Raw genomic sequence first — 22,543 nt, 5'->3', positions numbered from 1 at the left:
AGATAATAGAGGGAATGAAGAAAATGTCTGCCTTTAATGGTTAAGGTTGGCTGACCTGGGCTTGGCTGTGCTGATGTGACCGGTGTATGTCTCCCCAGTGGAAGGAGGATTAGTCTTGAATACCTCTGCTTCACTCTCTCACTTCCACACCATCTCCTGTAGTTGCAGCTGATTTGTTCTGTAATTCTGCAGTCCACTCCTTTCTTTCCTTTTGGATGAGAGTAAACCTAGGCTGGCAGCCAGTTGCTGTTGAGCTATAATAGAGCTAGTGGTATGTACAAAATTTGATTACTGCTGTCAACACCAGATTGAATAAGAAAGTGCATACCCTAGACAGATACTTGCAACTTAAATGGTCTATTGATTTCACAAGAACTAGAAATGAGGCCACCTTGTAATCTAGCAGAAGAAGGGGTCAGTGGATAGACGTTAGAGTAGTTCTTAAAAGTGCGCTTCTTTTAGATCTTTTTGAAAGAACTTTCAGATAACTTTGATAAACTGATTGTTGCTTCTGATTTTCTTTAAGTCCAGTGTTTGCAGAAACTCCATTGTAGGCTTGGTACTTGTTTTTTGTTCAATGTTTTGCCTTTCCTGTGTAGAATCTAGTTTAGAAATTGTACTGGCTGACCATATTTGCTCCTGAACTATGATGACATTTCCACTTAGCTTAATATGAATGTTTTAGAAATTTCCCACAGTGGAAAGTTCTATTTGACATAGGAAGGTTCAGCGGTCAGTTTCATAGTCAGCTGATGCCAAGAAGTAACGAAAACAATGGATTATACAGTGCGGCCTTGGGACATGGAAAATTTCTTAGAAGATGAATGAATCATATTATTAATACATCTTGTAAGGCCTCAGGCCTTATATTGAAAAATAAGGGAAAAAGTTATTTTTCTTTTTTAATGTCTTTATTGGAGTATAATTGCTTTACACTGGTGTGTTAGTTTCTGCTGTATAACAAAGTGAATCAGCTATGCATATACATATGTTCCCATATCCCCACCGTCTTGCGTCTCCCTTCCACCCTCTCTATCCCACCCCTCTAGGTGGTCACAAAGCACAGAGCCGATCTCCCTGTGCTATGTAGCTGCTTCCCACTAGCTATCGATTTTACATTTGGTAGTGTATATATGTCCATGCCACTCTCTCACTTCGTCCCAGCTTACCCTTCCCCCTCCCTGTTTCCTCGAGTCCATTCTCTATGTCTGAATCTTTATTCCTGTCCTGCCCCTAGGTTCTTCAGAACCATTTTTTTTTTTTAGATTCCATACGTATATGTTAGCATACGGTATTTGTTTTTCTCTTTCTGACTTACTTCACTCTGTATGACAGACTCTAGGTCCATCCACCTCACTACAAATAACTCAGTTTCGTTTCTTTTTATGGCTGAGTCTTATTCCATTGTATATATGTGCCACATCTTCTTTATCCATTCATCTGTTGATGGACACTTAGGTTGCTTCCATGTCCTGGCTATTGTAAATAGAGCTACAATGAACATTGTGGTACATGACTCTTTTTGAATTATGGTTTTCTCAGGGTATATGCTCAGTACTGAGATTGCTGGGTTGTATGGTAGTTCTGTTTTTAGTTTTTTGAGGACCCTCCATACTGTTCTCCATAGTGGCTGTATCAATTTACATTCCCACCAACAGTGCATGCAAGAGGGTTCCTTTTTCTCCACACCCTCTCTAGCATTTATTGTTTGCCGATTGAAAAAGTTATTTTTTAAAGCGTGTAGCCTTTTTGTATTTTCTTTCCTATGCTTTATGTAGATTTTATTCTGTTTAATTTTTTTAAGGGATTAAAAAATTAAAATCCTAAAATAGAATGTTTTAGGAAAGAGATAATTAACATCATTGTACATGAATTTGTTCAAACACCAGGGGGTCTGAAAAAATGATAATCCCTCTAAATTAGATTAAGTTAGATTAGATAATCCCTTTGAATTAGAAAATATGTTAATATGAGTTAGATTGGATTAGATTTTTTGAATTTCAAGTTAGATAATCTCTTTGAATTTTATTGGATAATCCCTTTGAATTAGATAATCCCTTTCAATTAGAATAGTTACTATCCTTCTCCCAATATCACATTTTTTAGAGAAAAGGGGAAAATGTTGCTAGTGTCTAGATCCTGACTTGTCCCTCTTGGCTTCCTTAAAATTTTGTGATATCCTCAATCTTAAATTAAATCTGGTCTAAAATTTCTTCCTGTAAATAATTATGGTTATTCACTTATAAAGGGCTGCTTTAATTGAGACTGTTTCTATTTAGGAAGAAGACAAATACAGAAAGACAGGTGGAAACCACTGATTTATAAATGATTAAAGTGTCATATTTTCATTGAGAATTTAATTGTCTTGTAAGTTTTCATAAGCAGCCCTTGGGTAGGGGAAGAAAAGCCAACTGCTTTAGCAGCCTCTTGCTAGAGATATAATCTGAAGTCCAGCAGTATTTAGCGGGTATATTATACCAGATTAAAACGTTGAAATTCTTTCATACCTATTGGAAAATTGCCACTGGTAAAGCTAGACACCTTCAAGATCTTGCTTCAGCACTGTAGCCAGTATCCATTCTGATTAAGTGGTACCCATGTCTTACTGGTTGTTGTGTATTTTGAGTATTTAGCCCTGCCTATATAAACGGAGACATTTTGGGGATACTGATGCAAATTGGCTTTTGATAACCATCAGGGAAATGTGTATCAAACCACAGTGAGATGTCACTTCATACCTACTAGGGTGGCTATAATCAAAAAAACAGATAACAATATGAGTTGGTGAGGATGGAGAGAATTGGAACCTCCATGAATTGCTAGTGGAAATGTAAGATGGTGCAGCCACTTTGGCAGTTCTTCCAAAGGTTAACCACAGTTATTATATGATCCAGCAATGCTACTCCTGGGTATATATACTCCAGAGAAATAAAAACATAGGTCAATATAAAAACTTGTACATGAATGCTCACAGTGGCATTATTCATATTAGCCAAAAGGTAGAAACAACCCAAATATCCATCAACTGATAAGTGAATAAATAAAATGTAGCATATTCTTTCAATGGAAGATTATTCAGCCTAAAAAGAAATGACATACTGACATACTACAACATGAATGAAACTTTGAAAACATTATGCTAAGTGAAAGAAGTCAAGTCATAAAAGACCACATATTCTACGATTTCAGTTATGTGATGTGCTCAGGACAGGCAAATCTATAGAGACTGAAATTAAATTTTCATGGTTGACTAAGGCTGGTGGGTAGGGAGAGAAAATGAAGAGTGAGTGCTTTTTGGGGTGATGAAAATGTTCTAAAATTGATTGTGGTGATGGAAACACAACTCTGAAAATATACTAATAACCACTGAATTATACACCTTAAATGTGTTAATTGCATACTATGTGAATTATATCTCAACAAAGTTGTTACCAAAAAAAAAAAAAAAAGAATTGGGCTTTGACTATGTGATATAATCTGTATCACTGTGCTTTTCATTGTCTCTGTCTTCACAACAATCCCAGAGACAGGTGAGGTCCCTACTCCCATTTTACAGATTTGGAGATTGAGGCTTAGAGAGAGTATTTTACCAGTCATATGGCTTCTAGTCTAGAAAAATACTGAGATAAGGAGGAGGAGAGTGGGGGGGAGTACTGACTCTCCTTCTCTTTTCTGTATCTCAGCCAGTAGCAGGAAGAGAGATGCCTTCTGATTTAAATCTGTGTGTATCCTGACAAGGGTACATATGTTATGAAAATCTTTGCTTGTAAGTAGAAAGTTTCTATTTCAAAGCAGGAGAGAAAAAAGAGTTAAACAAGAATAAGAAAGCAGATGAGGCAATGTGGGTAATGATTTTCCTTGCTTGTTGTATGTGTGCGGATGACATCTGCATAAATGATAGCAAAAGAGCAAGGCAAATACACAAGATAGAATAGACTGGAAAATATGAATCAAAACTGTTACCTCTCATCTTATTATTCTGTGTTGTTGAGTTAATTTTTTCCATAATAGCAATCTCTAAGGAATGAAGAAGAAATCCTTTTGAGTTTCATTTTCCCCAAGGTGTATATGCATATTAAAGTGAAATAACAAGTCTGATTTATTCTTTGAAGTATAGTTAATATGTAGCGAAACTCTTCAGCCCAGTTGTATACTCAGGGCAAACGCCTCTGTTTATATTCATAGTGGGTAAGGAGGTGGGTGGAGGTGTCCTTTACCAGCTGACACTGTCAAAAACAGGAAGCAAAGTTATAATCTCTTTGTAGTAGATCAGAAACATTCAAAGGCTCTTAGCTGTGACAATTAAAAAAACAACAACAAAAAAATGACATAAGGAATTTTCACTAACTGCGAAGTGTGACTTCCTGTCTGCTATTTAGAGGAGATTCAGTTAGGTTTAGTCAGATCCTCTCATGGGAAAAATAAAAGCCACCCCAAAACAGGACATCCCAGTGTGCAGTTCGCTGGCTGCTTTTGTTAAAATCCACTTCCTCTGCATCTTTTTCCTCCTCACTTAAGCAAATGTAGGTGATGAGTGGCCCGGCGGCCACTGCATTTCGTTGGAAAAAGTGCAGATTTGATTTGCCACGGCAAGTAGCTCGCCAGGCCGGCAAACATTTACCAGGTAAGTTTGTCAACTTGCATGACTCCCTGCCCTCCCGCCCGTGAGGTTTTGAAAAGAGGACATCAGCGAAGACAGGGCTGTCTCAGTCACTTACTGAACCCTGTGTGTTAAGTAACGGCCAGCCGGTGATGGGAACAGCCCGGCCTGTTCTTCCTGATGCCGCATCTGTTGTAGGCTCTGAATAGTCGAGACCAGCTCTGTGGGCTTCATCCTTCGCTTCAGCATGCGATTGTTTTCCAGTTCTTGGCTTCTTAGGAAAAAGCACTCAAGGAGCCATACCTTTGTTGAGACAAATGTACTTCATGTATTTTCAAACTAGCTTATTATGTATTGACTGTTTACTGTCCTGTAGAGAAAGTTTCCTTCATGCTGTTGTATGATGATAGCTTATTGTGCTTGACTTACTGTGCTGACTAAAAATGTACTTTACTTTTAAAAATAGTTCAGAGCTGATTAAGGGGAGGATCAGACATTTGTACTTTTGAGGGGGCTGTAAATGGAGGAGTTTTGCTTTAAGGCAGTCTCGTCCACAAGAAATGCAGACACAGAACTTCACGTTGGATTGGTCATTGTCACTGGAGTTTACTTCCAGGGTGACCTAGTTTTTCTAATGGGTTCAGATGTCCATCTCTTGTTTAATCTATATATTTGTGTACTGGCCATGTAAGTTTTCTGAAGAAAAAAAAAAAAAAAAAACAACTCAAGTGCTGTGTAATATTTGACCTTACGTATCATGCTTGAGTATTGTTACTATGGGACAACTTTTAGGCTGGTTAGAATTTTTAAAAAATGGTTTTCTTTCCTTTGGAATTACTCTTTCCCTCTTAATGTTTTCCTTCCTCACTCCATATGAATGATGTGGTAAATGCTGGTAGGCGTCCTCTCTCTGGAGCACATTTCAACTAAAATGCTTGGAGCAGCCCATATTTTCTTAGCAAATTTGGTTTCTTGGCCAAGTGTAATGGGAAATCAGTGTGCTATGATTCTCTTTTTTGGCTATTACTTTTCTCTCTTATTTAAAGATCCATGTGGTCTCAACAGAGAATTAAAATACCTTCCAGGAACTGAATTAAAACCCCACGTACAGGAGCAGCATTGCAGCCTGTGGCCTTTCAGAGGTTATCTCTTGACTCTCACTTAATCCTCTTTCTTTCCCCGGCATGAATAGTCTTCATCGGCTGCTAGTCTGCGTGTTACTGTCTTGCTACAGAGGGTCTCAGGTAACTATAGTGGTTGAAATCAGAAGATAATTAGAAGAAAAAAATACAAACCTTTAAATATTAAGCAAACTTTTTAAATGAGTAGACTGCAGCTTTAAATATGAATTCTGGTTCATTCAGATAGCATTCTTTCCTGCCCTGTGATCAGTCCAAAGGCTTTAAGAAAATAGAAAGCATTTTTAAAAAAAATAAATATTTCAGGGCATTCTATTTTAATAAAAATAGAAAATCAGTATTACATGATTTCAGATTCTACAAGGGCCTAGACGCTCTTCTTATTGGCTGTTATTAATTTACTGTTTTCTTGTATCTGCAGGGTAGATCTCTTTAGTGATCTTGTTATAAAGATATAAAAAAGAGTACATGTTTATGGATGGCATATTCCATTACAACAGTGGCCTTTTTTGGTCTTCAAAGCAGTCTCCATAATAGATTAAACTTTGGGCTGAATCCTTTATTTACAGACCTCAAGTAAGCTGGAAAGAGTGAAACCATAAGTGTTTTGCATTAAACTCTTGACCATACAGGGGTTGATGTTTCAAATGGCTGTTGCAGAACCTAACAGGAATAATAAAACAAGTAATAAAATGGAATAAATTAAAATACATGTTTGTTGAAAATTAGCCTTTCAGTGTTATTTTTTGAAATTGACCATCCTTTTGCCCTTTGTTGTCTTCTAAAATGTGGAACTCTAATTTAGCACATTTGTCTCTCAGCTATCCCTTGAGATATAACAAGGGAAAACTGAGTAAGCTGAAATCTGAGTATCTGTATCTATCTATCTTTGATATAGAATCTTTATATTTTACAATATTTACTTTATATCTGTGTACAAATGACCAAATGTTACAAATAATCTAACTGAAGGAGAACAAAGTTGAAAAAAAAAAAGGCTTGCAAGTTTGAAATAAAAAATTATTTGGAGTTGCAGGCATCTACTAATGCACAGATGATTTAGGTCTAGAAATTGCCCTGCTCAGGAAGCCACATCTGGGAGGCCTTGCTTTTCTTGCCACCTTTCCTGCTTTCTTGTCGGGCTGACAGGACTCTGTGGCAGCCGTTTCCCTTTTAGATAAACGGGTTCAAATATTCTCCACCTTGGTTCCATGTTAGAATCACCAGTGTGCTGGAGCCCCACACTCAGAGAAGCCTGACATAAATAAACCGAGGCCTTGACCTTGTAGCTGTTAAAGAAATTATCCAAGTGGTTCTGACATGGATTCAAGATGGAGGTGCACAGGGGAGAGTTATTGGTTCCCTACCAGACTGAAAGCTCCAGAAGAGGGGCACGAAGGAAGCTTTTTCAGTGCTGTACCTCAGCACCGAAGCCATGCCTGTTGGCAGCAGAGTCTCAGCCTCTGCTTGCGGAGTGGTTGGATGGACAGGTTCCTCTGGGCAGCAGGAGGCTGGATGAGGGCTGGACCTCCTCGTTTCCGGTTTGTGCTGATGAAGGGGCGTGCGTTATAGGAGACAGTGGCCCGTCTGAAGATGAACTGTCATCAGGAAGAAGCTCTTGGAAGCGATCGCAGGGGAGTAGGCTGGCCCAGGGCACACTGAGCAGACCTCTCTGAAGAGACAGGGCTCCTGGTCGGTGGCGTCTTCATGAAGCAAGGCAGGTGGCGAACTTGGGAATAAGAATGTCATCAGGGGCTGAGGTGCCTGTGTGTGTGAATGTGGAGGTGGGGTCAGTTGGGGACACTACAGAGAGGTTGCTCCAAAGGTTCTTGGTGCCAAAGTTAGTTTGAAAGGAAGGGGTGTGATTATCTTTGCCAGATATTAGCGGCTGCCTCACCCGCCTGTTGACCGTATGAGAATAAAGGAACACGTCATTTAGAGTGACCAGAGTGCAGGGAGGTTTGTCTGGGAGAATTTCTCAGGGCTTGTGAATTTTTAGCTGATCTTAATGTTTATGAAGAAAATGAGTTGGTGCTTAGGCAGACCAGGTGGACTGTAATTTGCAGAGGCTTGAGAGAAAAAAAAAAATTGTTCAGTTGGGTGAAGGGTAGACAGAGTGACGTGTTTGAAACAGAATTTTGGGCAAGGGAAATGAGAAGTGTGATTAACATGGTACTGAAGAATTGTTTGGGGGGGGGGACCTGGGTCCCAGTTCCCCCTACTATCGACTGTGTAAGACACTGAACTTCTGAGACTGGTCTCCCAACCAGTCGTAGCCCTGAGGGGATTGTGGTCAGGATTAATGATGTAACATATTTTAAAGCACCTTGCAAGCAATAGTAAGAGTTCCAGGTAAATAAAAGGAATAATAAGTTCTGTAAAAATTATAAAAATATAGTCAGTTGAGAAAGAGCTTTGCCTGCTACCTGCAGTGTAGGAATGGGTAATCAAATATTATGTTTGTGTGGTACTTAAAATACATTTCAGCTGAAGCTGTGCACTCTGTCATCTTTTTAGTTGTGTTTTTCCTTGGCATTACTTGAAAGGTATGATTGTGACACGGATCCTGGTTTCATGTTTCCCTTGGGTTCTTTGACCCTAGTTAGCGGGCACCAGGTGCTTCCTATTCTAATCATTTGCAAAGTCAGGGTTTGGTTGGAGGGCCACCGAAAGGACTGGTGTGAGAATTAGATAGGATCTGGACTCAGTGACTCCCTTGCCCCTGCCCCAATATTTTGACCTTGATTTGAACAGTTCACTGAACTGGCAGCTCAAGTAGCTTTTTCCCGCTGAACTAGAACTTTAATTGTTTGGCAGAGGAAGATGAGTCATAGCCCAGTCCTACCACTGTGACAAAGTGAAATTTTAGTCCAGGGCTAAAGGAACCCAGGTCAAAAACTTTCTGTCTAAGCCGCAAAGTATTGAAACTTGGATTGTGAGCTGGTGGGAATTAGTGGGGCCCCTCTCTGTGGGTTGTTCTCAAGTTAATGAAGCATTTTATTGCATTACCTTTTGATGCTAAATCTCATTTTTAGTAATATATTTAAATAATCAGCCTCCTTCTTAAAAATTTTAATGCAACATTAAAATTATACAAAGTGGCAAATTGTCAGTTCCTCTCCCCCTCTGTGATCACTGTTACTAGTTTTGTTTGTCCTGCCACACTTTCTTCTATGAATATATAAATGTACAGCTTTACATCTAAAGTCCCACAAGCACAGTTTTTCTTTTTCAACTAAAGATGAAACCATCCTGTCATAGTGCATCCCATTTAAAAAATATTAAAAATAATGACCTGTGTACATATATTTTAGTTCATTTGGGTAACTTCTGGGGCCAATATGCTTTTACTGTTAAACTGCTACCCACAAAGGGCAGAGAGATGAAAAGTAGTAAATAATTGTCTGAACTTGCAATTTTGTATGTGTGTGTGTGTGTGTGAAATTGAACTTCTCTGCATATGTTTTTCGGCTTTTGGACAAATTCTTCAATGGATTGCCTTTTCATACATTGCCCTTTTTTCTTTTCCCCCCTGTTGTTTGGATCTCTGACTTTTAAACCCCTACTGATTCTGAAGGGAATTCATGCAAAATGGCAGATTTTGAATGACTGACTTGAATTTTGAGTTTTAAGTTGGTTAACTTCCAACTTAAAAGACAGGCCTGATTTGTGGATCTCTGGGACAGAAGGTTGAGTCTTTCGATTTGGACTGTATATATTCACTTTCTCTTTCGGCTGTGGAAGCTGTCATCATCCCAAACTGCTGAGTCTGGTAATTATTTAGGTGCCCTCAAGACAGGTAATTACTTAGGTGCCCTCACTATTTTATTACATTTTCATGTCCCGATAACTTATGTACATAGGGATGGTGATTCCCAGTATTAGTTTTTAAAATATTTATTTATTTATTTATTTATGGCTGCGTTGGGTCTTCGTTTCTGCACACGGGCTTTCTCTAGTTGCGGCGAGTGGGGGCTACTCTTCGTTGCGTTGCACGGGCTTCTCATTGCAGTGGCTTCTCTTGTTGAGGAGCACGGGCTCTAGGCGCGTGGGCTCACTAGTTGTGGCTTGCGGGGTCTAGAGCGCGGGCTCAGTAGATGTGGTGCACGGGCTTAGTTGCTCCCGTGGGATCTTCCCGGACCAGGGCTCGAACCTGTGTTGCCTGCGTTGGCAGGCGGATTCTTAACCAGTGCGCCACCAGGGAAGTCCCCCAGTATTATTTTTAGAATAACCCATTTTCTGTGTAATTTGTGGAACATGTTAGTGTTAGCAGAAAGGCTCTGGACTTAGACTTACACGGTGGAGTCCCAGCTCTTCTGCATCCTGAGTCTCAGTTTCCTCTCTTGTGAAATGGAGATAATGGGGCTGTTCTAAGTCTTTAAAGGTGTAAAATCCCTTTTGCGCACTGCTTGGCAAATTGCAGGAAGGATTATAATAAATGCTGGCTGTTTCTGTTAGTAGAGTTTTTTAAGTTAATAACAGAAAAAAAAATACAGTGTAGATATTAAATGAAGATAAAACATTGGCTTGAATGAGGCCCCACGTGCACCATCATAGCGAAAATTTACCAGTTTTTTCTCACCCTTTGATCGAGATCTGTTAGTGATTTTTGACATCAAAGCCTCAAAGCTGTAATTCTCTGCTGGGCTCATTTAACCACACATCCCGTAAGTGGCAAGAAATTTAGAGCTATGCAGGACAGCAAACAGGCTGCAGTTGCTTGGAGAATATCTTTGTGGCGGGGTGCCTGAAATGTTTTGCTGGTTTCAAAGTTCACTTTCATTTGTTCAGAAAGGTTTTTATTGTTTGCAAGCAAGCAAAGCAAGCAAAGGGAAAGGGCACACAGCCTCCCATATGATTCTGAGCTGTGTGACCTGTTTGCCTTTTGGTGCCTTATGTAAAAAGCTTTATTTAGTCTGCAGAGAGGACTATTTCTCCAAATAGAGGAAAACCGTCATAATGGTCTGGAAACACGATAGATTTCAGTTTAATGCCATTGATCCAGATACTGTTAGAGGCTGAGCTGCACAGCAGTTGTAAGATAGGCATCTTGCACAGATTCTTCTAGGTCACTTGCGTATCGTCAATGGGAATGCCTCATCTGATAGCCATGCGCTTGGCCTTCTGGGAAACAGTTCCTCCTGTCATACCAACACTGACCCTTTTCTTCTGGCCCAGCCAGCCCGCCCCCAGCTAGGAACCTGCTGCCAGACTGAATCTCCAGGCTTTTGACCTGGCCTGTTTTCTTGTTCGACTCCTGGATTCTGTGTGTTTAGCTTCTGCTTCGACTCTTAGGCAAGATCTCCCTTTATGGTGTTAGAAGCGCCTGGATTGTGTTTGACAGAAGAAATTTGACAGTTTTTCCCAGCAGATTCATTTTCTCCCTACATAACTCCGACTCACCCATGCAGTCTGGTATCTGACAGTACTCTGAGAACTGTTTAGTTAGTTGTTCACAAATATTTATTGTCCATCTCTGAATAACTAGTGTTACAGCAGGCAAAGGAAAAGTATAGTTTGTGAGTTTTTGCAGGGCCAGTGATTTATGGGACATTTGGAGGAGAAAAGAAATCATGAAATGAAATTCTTACTATGTTTTATCTCTGACCATGTGCAATCTTTAAAATAATGATTACATTCTATTTTTGCTCCTATGCATTTAAAAAATCATGGTGGATTTCATACGGATGGATTTTTAAACTGGGAAATTATGGATATTTTGCAAATGGGTTGAGGAAGCAGTTCTCATTTTCTCACTAGGTCCTTCTTATCCATCCACCTCCTTCCTACCCATTTCTTTTGCTGTTACAAGAAGAATCCTATGTTTTATGATGAGAATTTGTCTGTGGCTAAATGAACAGAGCACCATTTAAAAAAAGTGCTTGAGATTGCATTCTGTGTATTTGCTGAATTTGTTGCTAGGCCTTAGGCTGCAGAATTTCTCTAAGTAATAAAATTGAAATAAAAATGAATGGTGCTGAAGGTAAATCTCCCTCTTGATTACTGTAATAAAGAATTGACATTTACTTCCCATAATTTGGAAGTCATCCAGTAGGTAGTATTTGCCTGGTGTTTTATGACGAACCATTCTTATCATATTGGGTTTGTATTAGGAAGAAAGTAGGCATTGATTTCCCTGTAATTTTCTAAAATTTCTCATCTTTGTTTCTTACATGGAGTAGTGCTCAGTTTTCTGTCAACCTCAACGCAGCCACACATGGTTAAGAAAGAGAAGTAAGAAAAAAAAGAGCCCAAAATAAATGATTCAGAGAATACTTATGGAGGCCTGCTACTTTCTGGGTCCTGTTGTAGTTGCTGGGGTGTTTTAAATCAGGTTTTAAACTAAATGATTCTGGTCACCAGCAGCCCAGGACCACTGTGTGGTCTGCAGGCTGCACATAGATGACAAGGGACGTTTGCACATGTGTGCAGTGTGGGGACATCAGTGAAGTGCCTTAGGCCCTCATTTTAGTGACTGTTTCCTTAATTCAGATTTAGGTATTCAGTTTTGAGGTAAATTTGAAGGGTAGGGGGCCTGAGTGCTGCTAAAAATGGACACACTGACAATCATGAGATGCACCTCTTGGCAGGCTGAATGTAGAGGAGACAAAAACATAAAGAGCAAAGAAATCTCAAAGCCAAACAACCTGAGTCAATATGATATGATATTTTGCTACTGAAGTAGGCAAAAATGGAGAAACCCATTAGCACATGAAAAAGCTCTTCCAGGGAGATGACTATGCAAGTGAGCGGAGGCCGGATGGTTTCCTGCCGCATACAATCAGGCCTAGAATCCTCTTTGCATATATTGTTGGTAACTGAATTCCAATGAACAAAGCCCCCTTCTCTATCCTGGAGTGGCCTGAGTTAGACTCATCTGTGCTGCTGGTTTCCAGCTGCTGGGGTTGGTACTTGGTATCCAGCGTTCAGTTACTTTCGGAAGCTGTAAATGTTCTTGGTACTGAGCCTTCCCCACTCTAAGCAGGATGTGTCCTCAAGTTCATTCTACTATTAGATTAAAACCAACTCACTCCAGTGGTTGGTCAAGTAAACCTTTTCTAGGAATTCTTCGCTGCCTTCCAGGTAGGGGTTGGGTGCCCTCTCCTCTTCTCCTCGCACAGCTTCCCTGCCAGGATCAAAGTCAGTGGTCCCTAGAAGTGTTCATCTGTCCCAGCATTTATGACAGATGTTACAGATCAGTGTTTTTGAAAGTGTGGTCTATTGCTGCATTTTAACAGTCTCCCCAAAGTGGTCATTTTGCCTGTTTGAGAAACCCAGCTCTAGTCCGTGAGCTTGGAGACAGGACCCATTCTTGTCGTTGAATCCTCAGAGCTACCCTAGCTCCTGGCACATTTTAGTTGCTCAGTTGTCTTTTTTTTTGTTCTGTGAATGAGATGGAATTCCAGTCAGAAATGTATGGAAAGCAGGCGTGCATGTGGAATCCAGCAGCACAGTCAAAAGCCACCTGGATGATTCTTGACCATTTTTCTTTATTGTTTTGTTAAGTCAACAGTGTGTGAGACTGAAAATGTCATATGGATGAACCAGAATTAGCTTTTCTTATTTTCTTGTACAGAAAAATATACTGTAACTTTATTATGTGTATTTTTACCTTGTGTGAAGGAAATTTTATTTTAGGATAGTTATACATTTATAGAAATTAAATGCAAAAATGGTACCGGGAGTTCCCATATACCCCTCACTGCGTCCCCTTCCCTCTGTTGTTGATGTCTTACATGACTATGTGACACTTACTATGTCACAATTAATGAACCAACGCTGATAACATTATTATTCATCAAGTTATTATTAATAACATTAACCAAAGACCTCCTTAAGTGTTATTGCTAAAAGTTTGTAGATTTACAGATGAAATAATTATAACTTGTACCAAGTTTTTCTTTAAGTTAGGGTTTTGCATTTGATTTCTTACACGCAGTCACAGTTGCAAGTATATTCACAAAGCAAGTGCGCCAATTCCTGTGATAACTAGATTAAGAAAAAGATTTTTCAGGTGTCAGTGGCCTTCTGGGACCTGGAAAAGGGGAAAGTTATTTTCAAAGGCTGACATTCGGTTAATATATCTGAAGTACTCCATATTATTAAAAATATTTGTTGACATCTCAGGTGTTGTTAGGTATGATATTTGTTTTAACTATAGTATATTCAGGCAGAGGTATACTATTAAAAATATTTAACAACTGGTATGGCACGGGACCCCACCAATCAGATTGATGTCCAAATTATCAGAAGGGATGATGGTGGTGAATGTGTTTGTCAGTCCTACTAATGTCTAAAATCCCCTAAAAATATCTCCTGACATTGTCAAATGTCTCCTCAGGGGCACAATTGCTCTTGGTCGAAAACCCCTGATAGAGAGCATTTCGATCAGCCTATTATTGCTTTTGTAAGTGCTGTATAAATATTTGCTCTTGTTGTTCTTGCTGGTATCTTCCTTCATTTCAGTTATTGCTGGTGTTTAAAAACATACAGCTAAGAAAGACACACCAGGATTCTTTATACATTGAAATCACATATCAATAAGGCTGTATTTTTGATAAGATTTACTCACAATTTGTCAGACACATACATATATATGGTGGGAAGAAATCTAAGCTCCATGCACAAAGGAGGTTTTCCGCTTTCCTTACCTGCCATCTTCCTTTCTGACCTTGTAGCCCATGACTGAGACAGCTCACAGGTGTGGAGTTTGGAGGTTTTTGTAGGTGTGGAATGTGGAGACCAGTTGTTCCTCCTTCTCCCTCACACCAACCTATAGCCTGCTTTGAGCTGATAGTGGCTCAGCCTGGGTAGGAGCTTGTACTTTGGTTCATGCCAAATTCCCCTCCTTTCTGCATGATGATATGTTATTCATGTCCTGATCCCTGTTATTAGTTAAGTTAATTTTTGCTTCAGGGATCTCGGAAGATCACAGCATTTTGTTTTTAGTGACTTCATTTCGTAATATATACTCTGGGGAGGTGAGACTAGACTAGAGACATGTAAGCCCAATAATATGATATCTACAAAATAGTGTTTTATATTTAACCTTTCTATCCATTCCTCTTCAGCATTCTAGAAACAGATGCTTAAATTGTTTAAACAGACAGTCCCCTATTCCTTAGTCTTAGGTATCCTTTTTCCTATTGACAGGACATAGACTTATTTTTTTAATCCTCAGATCTATGAGAACAGGGTATCCAATAGGATATGAGGATCGGACGAAATCCCCTCATGTTACAATCATCGATTGTAGGACTTCCCGTGGAAACTCTGACAGCCTTATTTTTTTTTCTCCTTTGAATTCACTCAGCTGTTTTTGGCAAGTATTTATTTGTCAACATTGATTGATTATTAAAATAATTATTTGCAGTATTTAAATCTGAAATAATAAAAATTAATTTTAGTAATTTAAAATTATTTAAAATATGAGATCCTGTTGGTTAATTCATTGTTAGGTCTACTCAGAAAAATTAGGAAACGTATTTCAAAAGGCAGGTTTTACATCCTGCATATCAGATACTGTCAGTTCGTTGCTGTAGGGAGAGGAGCAAGGGCAGAGGCTGTCTTTCCCTCACCCCACCTTGTCCCCAGCACACTTATATTTTGATTGGGGCAGTTGGGCTTTGGAGTCAGGCTGCCTGAATTTCAACGCAGGTACCTCCATTTACTGTACACCCTTGGCAAATTCCTTAATTTTATTTATTTATTTATTTATTTATTTTAAATTTATTTTTGACTGCATTGGGTCTTCGTTGCTGTGCACGGGCTTTCTCTAGTTGCGGCGAGCGGGAGCTACTCTTCGTTGTGGTGCACGGGCTTCTCATTGCGGTGGCTTCTCTTGTTGCGGAGCACGGGCTCTAGGTGTGCGGGCTTCAGTAGTTGTGGCACGCGGGCTCAGTAGTTGTGGCTCACAGGCTGTAGAGCGCAGGCTCTGTAGTTGTGGCACACGGGCTTAGTTGCTCCGCGGCATGTGGGATCTTCCCGGACCAGGGCTCGAACCCGTGTCCCCTGCATTGGCAGGTGGATTCTTAACCGCTGCGCCACCAGGGAAGCCCCAAATTCCTTAATTTTAAATGTCTGTGAGCTTTGATGAAAAATAGGGTCCATAAAAGCATTTACCTCATATGGATGTTGTGGGGATTAGATTACACAGTAGCCACATAGGAAGCATTCAATACATGTTGCTAATAATAGCAACAATAATAATGTTACTAATACTAGTATTATTACTATCATTAATACATTTAAAATAACAGTTTAAATTACGTTATGTAATAGAGATGCTATTATGAATCAAACTTAGCTGAATTGAAATTTGATTCTTTTTGCCCATTATCTTTAGGTGGTAGTGAACCATGAAATAAGTAAACGATAGAGAAGTAGATATAAAATCTAGCTAGTTCATTCTTACCCTGAACAGGAATATTATGACTTCAGAATTTAAAACACTAACATTTGGTGCTACTCCATGGAAATCCTTCTTTCTAAATGTCTTGATATTAACTGTCTTCTTAGCTTGTTAACTCCTGTGTTGTTAAAATAAGATATTCCTTATTTCATAAGAACTTTCATTGTTTAAGGAAAATTCCAAATTTCTTATCTCCATTGTTGAGTGTTTTTTCTTTTAAAAAATCACAGTAATATGAAAGAATGTTAGAAAGGAAAAAATATCCATTACTATTTGTGTCATCTTAACAGAATAGTAACTTTCATTTTCCCATTTAGTCTTTATATTCATATCTTAAAATAATTGTAATTATGTAAAACTTCTAATTCTTTGTTCTGGTATTTTAGTTTTATTATATTTCAAATAAGTAATTTTCATGCTTCCATTGGGTAGCTTTACATAATTTATTAACTCCTTGTTTTTTGGTATTTAGTTTATTCCTAGTTTTCAAAATTACGTATAACAGTGCATGGAAAAATTATCTTTATTGATCTGTAAAATGGAGATAATAAAAATGCCATAGGATTGTCAAGGATTATTTAAGTGAATGGATGTAAAGCAGGGTTTCTCAACCATGACACTGTTGCCATTTTGGGCTAGAAAAATCTTTGCTGGGGGAGCTGTCCTATACATTGTAGATGTTTAACGGCATCCCTCGCTGCCCACCAGTTTTGATATACAAAAATGTCTCCAGACATCGCCAAGTGTCTCCTAGAAGTCAGACTCACTCTCAGTTGGGAACCCTGATATAAAACATTTAGAGCAGGAAGGCACTGCTCTAGTGTGTGCTATATAAATATTTGTTATTACTATTATTGATGTTTGCTGCCATTCTTCATTTCAGTTACTTATTTCTGATAAGTTCCTAGAAATAGAATTTCTGGGACAAGAGGTTTAGTTTTAGGGTTTCTGACATGTATGACTAAATGTTCTCCAGAAGGACTGTGTTAAGTTTAATGCCATCAGTTGTATATAAATATGTCAGTATCTCTGAGCTCCAGCCAGTATCCAGTTGTGAGTACCACATGTTGTTTTATTTTCACTCCCCATAATTACTAGTCAAGACAAGCATTTCCTATGTTTCTTTATTTGTATTGTCATATCTGAGGATTCTGGCTTATCCACCTCCCACACACTTTTGTTTTTGAGCTGCTTTGCCATCCACCACTTGAAGCTGAAAAGTCATACCCTTAATAACCAAGTCTGTATTAAATCTCTTTGCTTGACCTTTAATAGCATCCAAGTTGAACATGGTTGAGGTCCTTTCAGATTACTGGGTTTTACCCAAACAGTCCTTTGCTGTTTCAGATTAAAACACAGTAATTGACAGTGTCCCATAATATGAGACCTTTCAGGATTTAAATATAAGGTGGCATCCTCTTTTTTTGAAGGATATTTTTGTGGAAAAGCGCTCAACCTTGTATTCTGTGGTATGTGTCATCTAACGTGGTTGCCTCTGGTTTATCCTTTTGGAAATAATCCCGATCCTAGCTGTAGCAAAGGCTGTTGGTGCCCTAACCATAACCCCTGCTTTGAGCACTTCGGTGCACGGAGACTGCCAATTCAGGCGCCTGCATTCTTTTGCTTGGCTGGAAAAGCTCACACCCAGGCTTGGCAGGAAGTGCCAGCCCCCAGCAACCCACTGCCAGTGACTGCTATAGTATAAATCCCCAGCTGTCTTGCATCTCAGGTAAGATACCTTTGAGATGAGCATTTTACACTGGTTCTCCCAAGTTCCCTGTTGAATTAAGATTCAGTGATAACTTAACTGAAAATGACCCTTTTGCTGGCTACCTTTTCTCTCCTGTCTCAGTGCTTCACTCCCCACCAGTGTTTCCTGGGATCACCTCCAAAATAAACTACTTATAATATTATAAAATATTTCAATTTTGGGCTTAGCCTAGAAGGCTGTGTTTGAGTTAAAAGCATCCAGGAATTGAGGGGGAGACCAGATGGGTTTATTTCTGGATCCTAAAAGGGATGGCTGATAAGGAAAGAAGAAGTGCCTTTTAAATTAGAGACACACGTTGATTCCAGCGATTTTTTCATTATGCTGCCACTGCCTTACTAAAATTTAAAGAATGAAAACAAAGGCCACATTAATAATAGTTATAATAATAGTAATGGAAACAAAGAAAATGAGTAAAATATTTGCCTTGCTAATTAAAAAAATCAACTCATTGGAGCTGATTTTTAAAAAGTAAAATTTGGCTGGAATGTAACAGCTACATTTCTTTAAATGGATGGAGTCAAAATGCTGAGGTCCTGGTGTGGTCACCCTAGACAGGGTAGAAATTTCCCCCTGAGGCACTCACTGAAAGAGCCCACCCAAGGAAGGGAGGTGACCAGCACATACAGAGGCACCTGTATCCCTGCCCCTCCCGACACCCTCCCATCTCCCCATCACCCAGCTGCTGTCTGTCAGTATACCCTCTTCTGAGTACAAACCTCCAGGAGCACTTATCTAAAAGTCACAGAGCTGTGATGTTTCCTCGCCAGCACAATGTTAAATGTAGGTTCTAAAAAGCGGAGATCATTCTAAGGGCCTCAATGACCTTAGCTGTGAACGTGACCCAGAGTGACCCACAGTGAATGCTGGCCCACATAGGTTTTACATTTTTCATGTGAAAGTTCTTCCTTTGTTGTTTGTGATTAATAACTGAATAGGATATAGAGCCAAATGATTTCATTGTTGAACACAGACTTGAAGGTCATGAGAAACTGCCTGTTCAAAGTAAACTTTGCCAAGATATGGAGAAGAGGTCTGCATTAACACCTGGAGAGTTTTTGAAGCAAGGCAGAGAAAAAAGGAAAAAAACATTAAATGTCATTCTTTATATGATGTGAAAGTTGATTTCAATTGGGTGAAATGATCATTGGATCCTCAGGATAGATGATGACCTATGAGGCTGAGTTTGCACTGTGAGTAACACTTTGAAATAAAGGTGTATTTGAGGACCTTTGTCCAGAATAGAAATGTGGTGAAGAGTTAGTTATAGGTATGTCTACTTTGTTATTAGCTTGATTTTTAAGTTTGATATTGTATTGGTTTGCTCTTTGAAATATGCTTTTGAATTAAGTTTCTTAGTACTTAGCACTTTGAATTTCATGTTTTCAGAAGAATTTAAGAATAACACATAATGATTTAAGAGTAGCACATAATAATTTACTACTTAAATTTAAAAACAGAGAGACAAATAGAGAGACAAAATATTATGATATGAAACCCAATATCTTCCAGAACTATATTTTATGCTTATCTTCTTTTCTATGTGTTTTCTAGGCTTTTGAGTCAGAAGTTAGGAAAAGATTGACTTCTAGTCTGTCCATCTTTACTTGTCCCATTGGAGATGGAAGTGCCCCAGCTCTTAGTTATATATTTATGTACACATGTCCATTGGTATGGTGAATTGCCACAAGATCTAGTAGCTATAACTTATATTCTAAGGATAGATTCGTTTAGAAAGCAATGCACTGAGAGCCTGGCTTTCCCAGGACTGGTGTGATGTAAAATGGTTGAGAGGTGAGTGGACTTGGTTACATCTTGTTCCTCCTGTTGTTACTTGCTTGCTTTCCAGCTGGGTCTTAAATCTCCTCTTTCAGGACAGCTTCTAGGCCCTAAGTCAGCTGGTAGGAATTTGATTTTGTGTGGTAGGAATAACTGCAGGTGGGGAGAGACAGAAACTACTTACTCAACAGTTCCCGTAAGAATTTCCCCCTGCTTAAAGCAAGCAAACAAAACAAAACAAAACGAAACACCCCCCCACCCCAAACGTTATAATTTTGTTGGAGTTGAATTACCCCTGTCAAAGAAGTTTTCTTACATGGCTGACTCTTAATTTCTTTGTAATGATCAGGATTTTTCTCTTTTCCCTAAGGGTATGTTGGGTTATTTCTTTGGTAATTCAGGAAATATTTATTGTATACTTATGGTGTGTAAGGAACTATGTGAAAGAGGCCAAGGAATAAGACAGTTTCTTCCTTCAGGGAATTAAGATCTCATTAGGAGGGGAGATCAACATGGGCATGGATACACACTGATATAATATTATTAACTTTCAAAATCCCCCAAGTATTTTGTTATAAGTAAGGAACAAATACGATGTGAATTTAAGAGTTGGGGGTGGAGTGGGTATTTAGAGTTGGATCAGGGGAGTAAATCTATCTAAAGACTCCATGAAAGAGAGGGTACCATTTGATACGGAAACTGATGGGGGTATTGGGGCTGGAAGAGAATTCCAGGCAGAGGGCACAGATTAGTAGGGGATGACTATAGGAAAGTGTGCTGAATGCCACGCTAAGTAGGTTACTTCACACTGTATCATATAGATAGCTATACATGATTTTGAAGGCATTGGGGGATGTTTGGAGATTTTGTGAGTGCAGAACTTTGTGATCATAAGAAGTTAATCTTTCAAAGGTCTTTAGGATGCAAACAGGAGGGTGGATAGTATAGAAGGTTATTGTAGTACATCAAGGGAAGGATTGAGGACCTGGACATTGGGGTTGGTAGCTTCAGAATATCTTGGTTCTGTTGAAGAATTAAATTGAGTTATGGCAAAGCTCACTTCATGGTTTTCAATATTTAGGATTCTGCTGCCAAAAGCTGAGCTAACTCTTCTCCTGGGTGTAGCTGTGATTGAGAGAACTTGTGTGTGAATGATTCTTCCCTGTTGTTGCATTTGCAGTGTCAGATTCTAGTTTAGGAGCTCAGCTGATACCTGCAGAAATTGTTTCTGATTGTGACCTGCTTCTCCCTTGCTGTCTCTTTTGTGTTTTTTTTCTAGTTATTTTTCCCTTGAAAGATAAAAGGAGGCTCTTAGGCCAAATTTCATTCTTTTGGTTTAGCTCGTGTGGGATTACACCCTGTGTAGGCTTTGTTAGTAGGTGCTGATCTGTATAGAAGCTTGGATATCTACAGCTTTGCTCTCCCTGCTTTGTGTTACTACTTCTGATTTTATATTTCCGAGTTTGTGATTCACAGGCAAGGATGAATGACTGAGAAATATTGCAGATGAGTGGGTGTGTTTGTTTCCTATTGCTGCTGTAGCAAATTAGTATGAATTTGATGGCTTAAGCCAATACAAATTTATTATCTTACAGTTCTGGAGGTCAGAAGTTAGACACTGGTCTCACTGTACTAAAATCAGGTTGTTGGCAGGCCTGTATTCCTCCTGGAAGCCCTAGGGGAGAATCAGTTTCCTTGTCTTTTCCAGCTACAAGAGGCTGCCCATGTTCCTTGGCTCACAGCCCCCTTCCATCTTCAAAACCAGCAATGGTGGGTCAAGTCCTTCTCACGTTGTGGTGGATAACTCTTGATTTGCATTTTCTTTTCTTTTTTTTTTTTTTTTAAAGAAAAGAACCTCTGCACAAAGAATTTGGCATGGTGCTTAATTCCCCAATCATTCCTGCTTGTCCGAAATAAATTTTGTCTCTTTCTTTTGGCAGCTGACTTATAATTAATTTTTAAAAACACTGGAAGAAGTGTGTGTGTGTGTGTGTGTGTGTGTACGTGTGTATTATATTATGATCTGTATGTTTATCTGATGATGGGGAAAAGGGAAGGAATGACCCATGTGCTTTCAGCTGGAAAGACAGCATGGGATTGCAATTCTGGAATGGATCATAAAGAGTAGACTTAACTTCGCTGTGACAAAAACATGTAAACCACTCATGATTCTCCACTTTTTACACTTTATTCTGAAGCCATATACTTCAGTTAATGTGATTTAATGGTTTTCTTTCAAAGTGTCATGTGGCAGGATTAAGGAGAAACATGATGTTGAAGTGTATTTGGGAACAAAACAAGTGAGTAGCCAAATTAAATGACTCATTTTATGAAAAGTGAAGAAGGTCAGAGGTTAGTTAACAAGGTGCTTCTTTGTTCATCTGCGAATCCAGTGATAGTTTGGCCTTTGGAAGAAATTTATTTTATGTCAATCAGCATTATTAAGGCAGGTGCTAGAGATTTTATGTTCATTGTATTCTACTGTTGGCATAAGAACTTGGACATTATAATTATCATATGAATATAAAAGTTGATGTGCTATAGTAGTAAAGTTTATGTTAATTTAGTTTGAACTAAGGAGCATACCTATGGGAGATGTCACTTCCAAGAAATCTCTACTTATGTTCTTAAGGACTTACATATGAGTCAAGGATTTATTAAGAAAATACTTCCAAGACAATAATAGATGTCACTTAGACACATCACTTCTTCCTTGATAATTTTATACATATGATTTTTTTCTGACCTCCATCCCAGTCATCATTATATAGATAAGGCAATTGTCATTGAATAATATTTAGAACTTTTAGAATAATAGTATTTAGAATAATTTTTAGAAAGTATAC

At 38.9% G+C, this 22,543-nt stretch overlaps 1 protein-coding gene across 10 annotated transcripts in view; it reads left to right on the top strand.

The window, feature by feature from the left end:
- UTRN (utrophin) overlaps window positions 1-22,543 on the top strand; it is a 499,657-nt gene that overhangs the window by 55,888 nt on the left and 421,226 nt on the right. For 2 of the 10 annotated variants that reach the window (XM_082405403.1, XM_082405404.1), the window contains exon 2: window positions 4,519-4,624. The exons of the other annotated variants lie outside the window; for them this stretch is intronic. In XM_082405403.1, the coding sequence (XP_082261529.1) occupies window positions 4,531-4,624 (94 nt within the window). In that variant the 5' untranslated portion in view covers window positions 4,519-4,530. The remainder of the gene's footprint in view (window positions 1-4,518; window positions 4,625-22,543) is intronic. 10 annotated transcript variants of the gene reach the window in all.

This window comes from Balaenoptera borealis (assembly GCF_965194805.1).
Source record: "Balaenoptera borealis genome assembly, chromosome: 9".
Lineage (NCBI taxonomy): Eukaryota > Metazoa > Chordata > Mammalia > Artiodactyla > Balaenopteridae > Balaenoptera > Balaenoptera borealis.
The sequence above is the reverse complement of the archived record's forward strand: the minus strand, read 5'-3'. Positions and strand labels throughout refer to the sequence as shown.